The sequence below is a fragment of the Astyanax mexicanus genome, chromosome 25 (assembly GCF_023375975.1).
Source record: "Astyanax mexicanus isolate ESR-SI-001 chromosome 25, AstMex3_surface, whole genome shotgun sequence".
Taxonomy (NCBI): Eukaryota; Metazoa; Chordata; class Actinopteri; order Characiformes; family Acestrorhamphidae; genus Astyanax; species Astyanax mexicanus.
Genome location: NC_064432.1, coordinates 8,817,553 through 8,829,757, shown reverse-complemented (window position 1 = coordinate 8,829,757; position 12,205 = coordinate 8,817,553). Strand labels below are relative to the sequence as shown.

The 12,205-nt window shown below is 40.5% G+C and overlaps 2 protein-coding genes across 3 annotated transcripts in view; both read left to right on the top strand.

Moving 5' to 3' along the window:
- LOC111190355 (hepatic lectin-like) overlaps window positions 1–12,205 on the top strand; it is a 16,771-nt gene extending 4,566 nt beyond the window's left edge. The window contains exons 4-6 of one of the 2 annotated variants that reach the window (XM_049472240.1): window positions 934–1,076; window positions 1,147–1,253; window positions 11,429–12,205. In XM_049472240.1, the coding sequence (XP_049328197.1) occupies window positions 934–1,076; window positions 1,147–1,253; window positions 11,429–11,588 (410 nt within the window). In that variant the 3' untranslated portion in view covers window positions 11,589–12,205. Of the gene's footprint in view, window positions 1–933; window positions 1,077–1,146; window positions 1,254–1,762; window positions 1,927–11,428 lie in introns of those variants that run through there. The other variant, XM_022664099.2, reaches the window with a different exon arrangement.
- The window catches only part of LOC111190357 (C-type lectin domain family 4 member E), a 46,042-nt gene continuing 41,051 nt past the window's right edge, over window positions 7,215–12,205 (top strand). Inside the window, exon 1 of the mRNA XM_049472250.1 lies at window positions 7,215–7,403. The gene's annotated coding sequence lies outside the window, so the exon portion shown is untranslated. The remainder of the gene's footprint in view (window positions 7,404–12,205) is intronic.

Genomic DNA, 12,205 nt, shown 5'->3' with positions numbered 1-12,205 from the left:
TATTGGTTTCTTCCACCAAATTACACATTTTTTTTCCCGAGCATTCAAATTTGGTTAGTTTGAATGTAAACAGAGTAAGTTAGTTCATGATTAGGAAGGAAGATCCCATAGCCAAGTCAGGCATGTTTTAATGAGCAGAGCAAAAGATATTTTATAGAGAGACAGGAACGGGCCTTGGACAAAAAAAAAAAAATAATTAATTTGAGTGAACAATTTTACAATGTTCACGCAGTTTGTTCTCACAATTTAATTCGAGTGAACCAGAGACTTTAAAAAAAGATGGACGCCGTGTCGCCGTTCCCATTCATTCAACAAAAATGAAGCCAAAATCTTCCTTCATGTTGGCGATCCTGATACCCGAGTCTATGCAGTAGAGACCAGAGGAGGGAGAAAGGCTGTGGAGAGCAGCCTACTCATTTAAATAAACCCGCCCCTGAGGCCTGCCTCGAGGTCACAGGCTGCAGAGCGGAACGGAGCGGAGCTGTCTGTTATTGGTCCCGCCCATAACCAGCCCTTTTACAATAACACACCTTTTTTTTGATAGAGCTGAATAACGTTTTTAAAAATGAATTCTGTGGTGATATAAAAATTTGACAATATAAGCAGAGGTTACACTAGCTGCTGCATTTAAATAATGGAGGTAGAATTACAGTATATTAGAAAAAATGTGATTAAAAGTTGTCTGTTTTGCCATTGAAACCTATGGGGTATGGGTGGGGTTACACAACTTTCTGCAACCGAACAGCGGGGAGCGCCCGACCTGTGGTGGCTTCACTTTTGAGAGACGATGCTCTGTCCAGCTATACACAGTCTATGGAGTGAACAATTTCACAGTTCCTGCTCACTGTAGTGTGTAATTTGTTGACCTTCATACACAGTGTGAACACAATTAAACTCAATTGAATAATTCACTTTAACTTCATTTTGGGAAAGGTCAAAAGACTCAACAAGTGTGGAGGTACTTCAGATCCAGTATTTACTACATCAGTACTGAGGAGAGGAGCTGGTATTACAGCAAAACGGACTGTGGAGTCAGAGGAGCAGACCTGCTGATCATCAACAGCAGAGAGGAACAGGTGAGAGAGAGAGAGAAATCTATAAATGTTTGTATTTCTTCACATTAACACATATTGTTCTTGATTTCAGGAATTCATCAATAAAGAACTTGGCAGCACTGAAGCTTGGATTGGTCTGACTGATGCAGTAACAGAGGGGGTCTGGAAATGGGTGGACGGTTCAACTCTGACCACTGAGTAAGAAACACTGAACTGATCTCTGATGATGATGCAGATCTTAACGGTAGCTCTCTAAAGCTCTAGATGTGAAATATGTCCAAATCTGATTCATTTAAGCTGTTGACACTTCTCTTTTAATTACCAATATCCTATATTTTTCTGTTCACACCTGTTGAACAGTTAACGCTCGCTCCAAAACTGACAATCATGCACTAAAGAGCAGGGCTTCACAGGAAGTTTCGGTTTCATCTTTGTCAGCATTACATTTACGTTTTTATGGTTTATAGCAGATGCCCTAATCCAGAGCAATTTAAAGTGCTTCGTTCAATACTTCAAAATATCCATAGCTAGGTAGTAAAGATTAGGATCATCAAGCTTGTTCTGTATTGGAATTAAATCCCATGTATTAAAGTGTCCCAAATCTAAATAAATATTTGCTGTTTACACTGTTAAACATTTGACAATATAGAAGAAATTTGGGTCACATTTACCTGCTATGTGAACATATCTGAATCTGTTTGTTTCAGGTTCTGGGCTCAAAATGAACCCAATAATCATGAAGGAAATGAGGACTGTGCTATAACTAACTTCAGTAGAGCTAAATTTAATAATGCATCAACCTGGGCGGATTATCCCTGTGGTCACCCTGTATCCTGGATCTGTGAGAAACGTTTAACTGGACTGTAACTGAGCGAAAAACAGAGTGAAGTGACTGTAACTGCGTTAATCTATATTAATTTGTATTTATAATGTGTATTTATTTCTTTAATATTCCATACTGCAGATCCACTTACAGCATTTCTTACTTCCTTAAACATGGTTTGGTCAAGAGTTCTCAGGGTAGGTTTAGAGTTCTCAGGGTGGGGTTTAGATTATTCAGGGTGGGGTTTAGAGTACACAAGGTGGGGTTCACGGTACTCAAAGTGGGTTTAGAGTACTCAGGCTGGGGTTTAGAGAACACAAGGTGGGGTTTACAGGACTCAGGGTGGAGTTTAGAGTACTCAGACTGGGGTTTAGAGTTCTCAGGGTGGAGTTTAGAATACTCAGGGTGGGGTTTGGAGTACTCAGGATGGGTTTAGAGTACTCAGGGTGGGGTTTAGAGTACTCAGTGTGGGTTTAGAGTTCTCAGTGCGGGTTTAGAGTTCACAGGATGAGGTTTAGAGTACTCAGTGTTGAGTTTATAGTACTCATTGTGGAGTTTAGAGTTCTCAGGGTGGGGTTTAGAGTACACAGGGTGGGGTTCTAGGTACTCAGGATGTGGTTTAGAGTACTCAGGGTAGGGTTTAGAGTACACAGGGTGGGCTTTAGGGTACTCAGTGTTGAGTTTATAGTACTCAGTGTGGAGTTTAGAGTTCTCAGGGTAGGTTTAGAGTACTCTGTGTGGGGTTTAGAGTTCCCAGTGTGGGTTTAGAGTTCTCAGTGTGGGTTTAGAGCACTCAGTATGGGGTTCAGAGTTCTCAGGATGAGGTTTAGAGTTCTCAGAGTGGGGTTTAGAGTTCTCAGAGTGGGGTTTAGAGTACTCAGGGTGGGGTTTAGAGTTCTCAGTGTGGGTTTAGAGTACTCAGGGTGGGGTTTAGAGTACTCGGAGTGGGGATTAGGGTACTCAGGGTGGGTTTAGAGTGCTCAGAGTGGGTTTTAGAGTATCCACTGTGAGTTTACAGTACTCAGACTGGAGTTTAGAGAGCTCAGGGTGGGTTTAGAATACTCAAAGTGGAGTTTAGAGTACTCAGGGTGGGGTTTGGAGTACTCAGGATGGGTTTAAAGTGCTCTGTGGGTTTTAGAGTATCCATGGTGGATTTAGAGTACTCAGGGTGGGGTATAGAGTTCACAGGATGAGGTTTAGAGTTCTCAGAGTGGGGTTTAGAGTACTCAGTATGGGGTTTAGACTACTCAGGGTGGAGTTTAGAGTTCTTAGAGTGGGGTTTAGAGTTCTCAGTGTGGGGTTTAGTGTACTCATAGTGGGTTTTAAGTACTCATGGTAGGTTTAGAGTACTCAGGGTGGAGTTTAGAGTTCACAGGATGAGGTTTAGAGTTCTCAGAGTGGGGTTTAGAGTACTCAGTGTGGGTTTCGAGTACTCAGGGTGGGGTTTAGAGTTCACAGAATGAGGTTTAGAGTTCTCACAGTGGGGTTTAGAGTTCACAGGATGAGGTTTAGAATTCTCAGAGTGGGGTTTAGAGTTCTCAGTGTGGGTTTAGAGTACTCAGTATGGGGTTTAGAGTACTCAGGGTGGGGTTTAGAGTACTCAGGGTGGGTTTTAGAGTACTCAGGGTGGGGTTTAGAGTACTCAGGGTGGAGTTTAGAGTGCTCAGTGTGGGTTTAGAGTACTCAAGGTGGGTTTAGAGTTCTCAGGATGGGTTTAGAGTACTCAAGGAGGAATTTTAAGTACTCAGGGTGGAGTTTAGAGTTCACAGAATGAGGTTTAGAGTTCTCACAGTGGGGTTTAGAGTTCACAGGATGAGGTTTAGAATTCTCAGAGTGGGGTTTAGAGTTCTCAGTGTGGGTTTAGAGTACTCAGTATGGGGTTTAGAGTACTCAGGGTGGGGTTTAGAGTACTCAGGGTGGGTTTTAGAGTACTCAGGGTGGGGTTTAGAGTACTCAGTGTGGGTTTAGAGTACTCAAGGTGGGTTTAGAGTACTCAGGGTGGGTTTTAGAGTACTCAGGGTGGGTTTTAGAGTACTCAGGGTGGGGTTTAGAGTACTCAGGGTGGAGTTTAGAGTACTCAGTGTGGGTTTAGAGTACTCAAGGTGGGTTTAGAGTTCTCAGGATGGGTTTAGAGTACTCAAGGAGGAATTTTAAGTACTCAGGGTGGAGTTTAGAGTTCACAGAATGAGGTTTAGAGTTCACAGAATGAGGTTTAGAGTTCTCACAGTGGGGTTTAGAGTTCACAGGATGAGGTTTAGAATTCTCAGAGTGGGGTTTAGAGTTCTCAGTGTGGGTTTAGAGTACTCAGTATGGGGTTTAGAGTACTCAGGGTGGGGTTTAGAGTACTCAGGGTGGGGTTTAGAGTACTCAGGGTGGAGTTTAGAGTACTCAGTGTGGGTTTAGAGTACTCAAGGTGGGTTTAGAGTACTCAGGGTGGGGTTTAGAGTACTCAGGGTGGGTTTTAGAGTACTCAGGGTGGGGTTTAGAGTACTCAGGGTGGAGTTTAGAGTACTCAGTGTGGGTTTAGAGTACTCAAGGTGGGTTTAGAGTTCTCAGGATGGGTTTAGAGTACTCAAGGAGGAATTTTAAGTACACAGGGTGGAGTTTTGAGTATGAATATGACTGTTTTGACCTCAAAGGTATTTTTAATGCTTGTTATAAAGAAAATACCATAAAACATTAAAAATCACAAACCCACAACCTGTGATCAATGACTTGGTGCTACAACTACTGAGCCACTACTGCCCCTAGTGTACAGTTTTGCAAACCTTCAATTGCCCCTTTCCAAAATTCTACTTTTTGTCAATAGACTGTTCAATCAGTATGTTGTGTGTTTCGTCAAAAATAAAGATACACTGAAAACAACAAGCAAGTTGAATTTTTGCAGAACGAAAAAAAAAAACAAACAGATTTTGGTGATAAAGATGAGCTGGTAAGTTGGAGAGAGCTCTGTATTACTGGCTGCTATGAGAATATTTTGCTTTTCACATCTTTTTAAAATTGGGTTTCCATTTACTGTTGATTATTTGCAAAAAAAACTGATGAGTAATAGTGTTATGTCATCTCTTTTTTTTGTTACTGTTTTTTTTCATCCAAATTTCTTTATATTCTGGACATTTATCTAGACAGCAGTGCAGCTGTCATTGGCTGTGCAGAAACTAGGCCTTAGCGACAAAGTTAAAAAGACCTGAAAAAAGACAGATTACACATTTATTATTGTTTTGCCACCTGTCCCTATAATTTAACTGTAATTAGCCACATTTATGAAAATGTGAAATCAATCAATTCCATTAGCTACAACCAGGCCTGATTACTTTCATTGATTAAGTCATTGATCATCTATCAGTCTGGAAAATATTACAAAGTCATTTCTAAAGCTTTGGGACTCCAGACAACCACAGTGAGAGCTATTATTCACTAATGGAGAAAACTTTCTTAAACATTACTCAAAAGGGCATGAACAACTCATCCAGGAGGTCACAAAAGAAGGCCTACCAAAATTACTCAAAAGGGCATGAACAACTCATTCAGGAGGTCACAAAATAACCCGAAACAACATCTAAAGAACTGCAGGTCTCACTTGCCTTTGTTAAATTTTTAATGACTCAACACAGACAGGGGCACATGAAGGAACATGCACAGAGGGAATAGGTAAATAAGAACAGAGCACAGAAGGTAAAATGACAGGGAACAGGGAACAAGGAAGTGACATCTGCTGCTTTCTCAACTTCACAATAAATTTAATTCTAAGAAACAAGAAGTAGCAGCAGAAAAGAGGATGTGTTGAGACACTCTGTCTTTCTCTTTCTCTCCGAACAGAGGTAAGTAATAATATTCCTTCTTGTACTTAAGAACACAGACTATTAATACACATAATAACACTGTTATATACAGTCAGTGCTGTTCATTGAGCCTTTTTATTATTTAAAATAACTGACTTTGAATAAATAAAATTACAACAGGTTTATCCATCACACATGCACATTACGTCATGTATGTAGCCTAGTATGAAGATGATGCATTGCAGAGCCTCAAGAGTACTCGTTTGAATTCAAAATGTCCCAACTAAGCTTCTTTAATATATTTACATTGTACTAAAATGCATTTATTTTCAACGAGCATACATGCAGCTGAAACAGGGAGCCTAGTGCATCCCAAAAAAAAAAAAACAATTTTAATAGAACATTATAGTCATTATGGCTTTTAGAAATATGTGTTTTAGGGACAGGGGTTAGTGCACTATAAGATCCAGTGGCACGGCATAAGCTTTTGTCTGTAATGGCATTTTTCTACCTTACGTTACTTTTACTTTTATACTTTACTTGGTTTTGAAACCAGAACTTTTACACCTTTACTTGAGTAAAAAGCTTGAGTTTATACTGGGGACTAGACCTGGGGCACAAATAGATACTGGAGCGGGACTGCAGACTGGACATTCGACATCAACAGGGACTGGACTTTAGACTGGACATTGAACACACATGGAGACTGGAAAGGAGATTGGACGGGCAATGGGGACTGGACAGTGGGCGTGAACAGAGAATGGACCGGGGACTGGACATTGGACAAGGACGCAGACAGGAGACTAGACTGAAGCTGACTGGACAAGGGAACAGCTATAAACACATTAACTGGGACAAACATGAACACAGTACCTGGGACTGGAACAGAGACGGAAACAGAAATGGGTACTGGGGCACAGACTGAGACAGGAACTAAAACAGGGAGACAAAGGTTAGGTTCAGGTGGCCTAGCAGCCGGCCTAGGAGCATGTGACCTAGGATTGAAAGCTATTGGAGCGGCAACTGGCATTGCTGGCAGTGGAGCTGGCATTGCAATGGGCAGCACTGACACCACGTCAAGAGTGGTGGGCACTGCTGGCACTGAAATAGAGGGAGTGGGCACCGATGGCACATGAAGAGAGACGGTGGGCACCACTGGTACAGGAGCAGAGGTAGTGGCAGCCACCGCTGGCACGGGTATACTAGTGGCAAATTGCACCGCACCCGGAGGAAGCAGCTAGGGAGTACCGCTTGGTGCAGTCCTCTTCCTCACCGCTGGACATGTTTGAGAAAGTCCATAAAGTCTCAGGAGTTGGACTCCTCACGCTATTTGCCCTCATTAGCCCTGCCTCCCCTGTTGCATGGACCGAGGTTACCTGCACCAACCTGTATTTTCCCAAGAGGGAGCTCAGAGAATGTCATCGCCCACCTTCTTGTCTCCTCCAGTGGCGGGTTGTGAAGGGGGTCTGTCGTACCGCCAGCCTGGTACCAAACCATGGATTTACTTGCTGTGTCCATAATTTCGGTCGGTTCCTATGTCACAGCTGCGACAGGGAAGGACGCGGAGAGTGGACGTAAATGCAAGTAATATTTATTTAAACAACCGGAATAGACACAAAGCACATACAGGAACCGTCAGACTAGCACTGAAGACACAGGGGTTAAAATACACACAAGGCAGGAAATGAAATAGGACAACACCTGCTAAAAAGCTACAAACGAGCACAGGTGAAAACAGTTAAGGTGGTGACATGGGAGGAACACACAGGACCACGTGGACAAATGACAGACACTGAGGAGGAAAGGTACAAACAGAAAAACACGAGCACAGAAGGGAAATCGACAGGGAACAGGGCAAGGATGTGACACTGTACAGATGTATTTTAAACCCGTTGTTAGGCAGCAAGTGATCAGATTCTAAACTTGTTTTATACATTGGATATATTGAACACAACTGGGTCAGAACATCTCCAAAACATCAGGCAGGTCTTGTGGGGTGTTCCTGGTATACAGTGGTGATTAATTACCAAAAGTTCTCTAAGGAAAGAAGGACAACCAGTAAACCTGCGATGTGTTCAGAGACCACCAATCAACGAAGTTAGCCTGTCAGCTCTGATCCCACCAATTATCTACTGAAATTGCTTTGGTGGGCATAAAGGCAACCTACACGATTAGACAGGTGTTTGTAATCATATTAAATTAGTGTAATGTTAGATTAAAGTAAGTAATAACAAGCAATTAATTACGACTCAGTGTTATTTATTATTAAAGGTTCCAGTGTTGCAGTGTTCCAGTGCATCAGTGTTCCAGTATATCATGGCTATGAATATGGAAATGGACATTCAGAATGATCCTCTTCACGACCAGGAAACAGAGAGAGTGGGCAGAAGCTCTGCATTACATGATGGACACGCTCAGTACCGAAGTAAGATCAAAGCAGATTGGTCAGTTTGTAACGGAATAATATTTAACAGTGTTGTGAATGTTAACTCATTAATGCATGCAATTAATTTAAAAACACATTTTGGCCACAACGTTTTGCTATATTTCACTGTTTTTACAGTGCCTGGTGTTTTAATAGTGATTTAAAAATATATATATTTCAGTAATTCAGTTGAAAATATGAAACTCATATATAATATAGATGTATTACACACAGAGTTATTTTAAGAGCTATTTTAAGCGTTTATTTATTTTATTGTTGATTATTATAATGGCTTACAACCAATGAAAACCCCCAAAAGTCAGTGTCTCAGAAAATTGGTACTTTTGGCAGTGTGGACAATGTGCCAAAGTCCTGCTAGAAAATGAAATCTCTGACTTTAGACTTGTAAATAGAACACAGTGGATCAACACCAGCAGATGACAGACATGTCTCTCCAAACCATCACTTGTCATCAGTAAAATTTTTTACATTTCATTTGTAAATTAAGCAAACAGAGTCTGGAGGAAGAGTGGAAAGACACACAGTCCAAGCTGCTCGAGGTCTAGTGTGAAGTTTCCACCAATCAGTGATGGTTTGGAGAGACATGTCTGTCATCTGCTGGTGTTGATCCACTGTGTTTTATTATCAAATCCAAAGTCAGCGCAGTTTTGTTTTCCCGTAAAATCTTACAGCACTTCATGCTTCCCTCTGCTGACAACATATTTTACGGAGATGCAGATTTCATTTTTCAGGTATTATGGCACGTCAGATCTTTTGGCAAGTCATATTTATGAAATACTGCCCTCGTTTCGAGATACTGTTAACATGTTTTAACTCCACAGTATACTGTATTATCGCCCAACCCTAGTTCAAAGTTTAAAAATTACAATTGAACAACCATATCTGTATATAAATCAGATTCCATTGTGAGGATCCTACATTGGTCCTTTTTTGTCGTTTTAAAAATCCGTTAATAAAAGCTTTGTGTGTTTTAGGGATGTTCAGGATGGCTGTACTGTGTCTGGGTGTGGTGTGTATTCTTCAGGCGTCTCTGAACATTGCTCTGAGACTCTACTGTAAGTTCTATAAGTTCACAGGGACAGATAGAGTAACAAGACCTTTACAACACTGTATTTAATCCAGTTCATAAAGTTGCTGAACTGAATCTAGACTTAGGCAAGTCTATCAAAAGTGTTAACCTGGCAACAGGGTCAGAAGAACAGTACTTGTGTGAATACACTGAGCCAAGTGCAAAGTTTGGTGGAGGGGGGATTATTATTATGGTGTGGGGTTGTGTTTCAGTAGTTTCAGTAGTTTCTCTAGTGTTTTATCACGTACAACCAATCAATCATTTCATTCATTACAGAAAAAAAAAATATATCCAAACAAATGCGAGCCCTATGCGAGAAGGCATGGCAACATTACAGTCCTTCACCACCATCATGCTGATGATCACTACAGTGTCACTACAGTGCTGAGAATGAAGGACCCACCACCCAAATAATAATAATAGCTGCTCTGTGGTGGTCTATGAAAGATAATAATGTATGCAGAGAAACAGATACAGAACTACAGTGTAATTATTATAGAACTACAAAGTGTCCTATAGGAAATATATCAGTAAATATAGGTTTTAATGTTGCTGTACTCATTTGTTTCAGATATCCCTCTGCAGACCAGACTGACTGCAGAGAGAGACCAGTTACGAAAGGAGAGAGATGTGCTTCTGGAATACATTCCTGAACTGAGTAAGTGAATATTGATCATTAACTGAGTCGGTTTTCTTTAACTGGTCTCTTCGGTTTCTTTCACCAAATTACACGCTTTTCCTGACCATTCAAATTTAGTTAGATTGAATGTAAACAGAGTAAGTTAGTGTATGATTAAGAAGGAAGATCCCATAGCCAATCCACACATTTCCAAATCCAGGTTTTAATCAGCAGAGCGAAAGATATTTTGTAGGGAGACCAGAAGGGGCCTTGGATTAAAAAAAAACCAAAACATTAATTTGAACGAACAATTTTACAATATTCACACTTTTTTTTTCAAGTGAACGATTACACAGTTCATGGTCACGATGTCTTTAATTCGGGTGTACAATTTCATAGGTCGTGAGTATGAGGTCGCAATTTTTTTTAATTGGAGTGACTTTCACAGTTCTTACAATTTTTTTAAATTCAAAGAAATGTTTTTGTAGTTCATGGTCACAATTTCTTTAATCGAACTGAACAATTTTGCAGTTCATGTTCATCCTCTCTAATTCTTTAATTTAAGTGAACAATTTTGCAGTTTGTGCTCATGATTCCTTTTATTTGAGTGAACGATTCTGCAGCTTGTTCTTACAATTTAATTCGAGTAAACAGTATCAGGGTTTGTGCTCACGTTTTTCTAAATTCGAGCAACCAATTTCACACTTCCTGCTCACTGTACAATGTACTTTGTGATCTTCATTCATAATGTGAACACAATTAAACTGAATTGAATAATTCACTTTAACTTCATTTTGGGAAAGGTCAAATGACTCAAGAGGGGTGGAGGTACTTCAGATCCAGTATTTACTACATCAGTACAGAGAAGAGGAGATGGTATAACAGCAGAAAGGACTGTACTGACAGAGGAACAGACCTGCTGATCATCAACAGCAGAGAGGAACAGGTGAGAGAGAGAGAGAAATCTATAAATGTTTGTATTTCTTCACATTAACACATATTGTTCTTGATTTCAGGAATTCATCAATAAAGAACTTGGCAGCACTGAAGCTTGGATTGGTCTGACTGATGCAGTAACAGAGGGGGTCTGGAAGTGGGTGGATGGTTCAACTCTGACCACTGAGTAAGAAACACTGAACTGATCTCTGATGATGATGCAGATCTTAACGGTAGCTCTCTAAAGCTCTAGATGTGAAATATGTCCAAATCTGATTCATTTAAGCTGTTGACACTTCTCTTTTAATTACCAATATCCTATATTTTTCTGTTCACACCTGTTGAACAGTTAACGCTCGCTCAAAAAAACTGACAATCATGCACTAAAGAGCAGGGCTTCACAGGAAGTTTCGGTTTCATCTTTGTCAGCATTACATTTACGTTTTTATGGTTTATAGCAGATGCCCTAATCCAGAGCAATTTAAAGTGCTTCGTTCAATACTTCAAAATATCCATAGCTAGGTAGTAAAGATTAGGATCATCAAGCTTGTTCTGTATTGGAATTAAATCCCATGTATTAAAGTGTCCCAAATCTAAATAAATATTTGCTGTTTACACTGTTAAACATTTGACAATATAGAAGAAATTTGGGTCACATTTACCTGCTATGTGAACATATCTGAATCTGTTTGTTTCAGGTTCTGGGCTCAAAATGAACCCAATAATCATGAAGGAAATGAGGACTGTGCTATAACTAACTTCAGTAGAGCTAAATTTAATAATGCATCAACCTGGGCGGATTATCCCTGTGGTCACCATGTATCCTGGATCTGTGAGAAACGTTTAACTGGACTGTAACTGAGAGAAAAACAGAGTGAAGTGAACTCTGCGTTAATCTATATTGCAGATGCAATATAGATGCAGATGGTGGGGTTTAGAGTTCTCAGGGTGGGATTTAGAGTTCTCAGGGTGGGGTTAGAGTACTCAGACTGGGGTTTAGAGTAGGTTTGTGAATCTTTGGGAATCCCACAATTCGATTCAGGATCGATTCTTGGGGTCATGATTCAATTTTTTTCAGATTCTTTCAAATCGGATTTCTTTTTCTTCAAGCTCGAATCGATTTTTTCTTGCACCACTAGTTTAGAGTTCTCAGGGGGGGATTTAGAGTACTCAGAGTGGGGTTTGGAGTACTCAGGGTGGGGTTTAGAGTACATAAGGTAAGGTTCACAGTACTCAGGTTGGGGTTTAGAGTACTCAGGGTGGATTTAGAGTACTCAGACTGGGTTTTTGAGTACTCAGACTGGGGTTTAGAGTACTCAGGGTGGGTTTTAGAGTACTCAGTGTGGAGTTTAGAGTTCTCAGTGTGGGTTTAGAGTTCTCAGTGTGGGTTTAGAGTATTGAGTTTAGAGGACTCAGGGTGAGTGTAGAGTACTCAGGGTGGGCTTTAGAGTTCTCAGTGTGAATTTAGAGTTCTC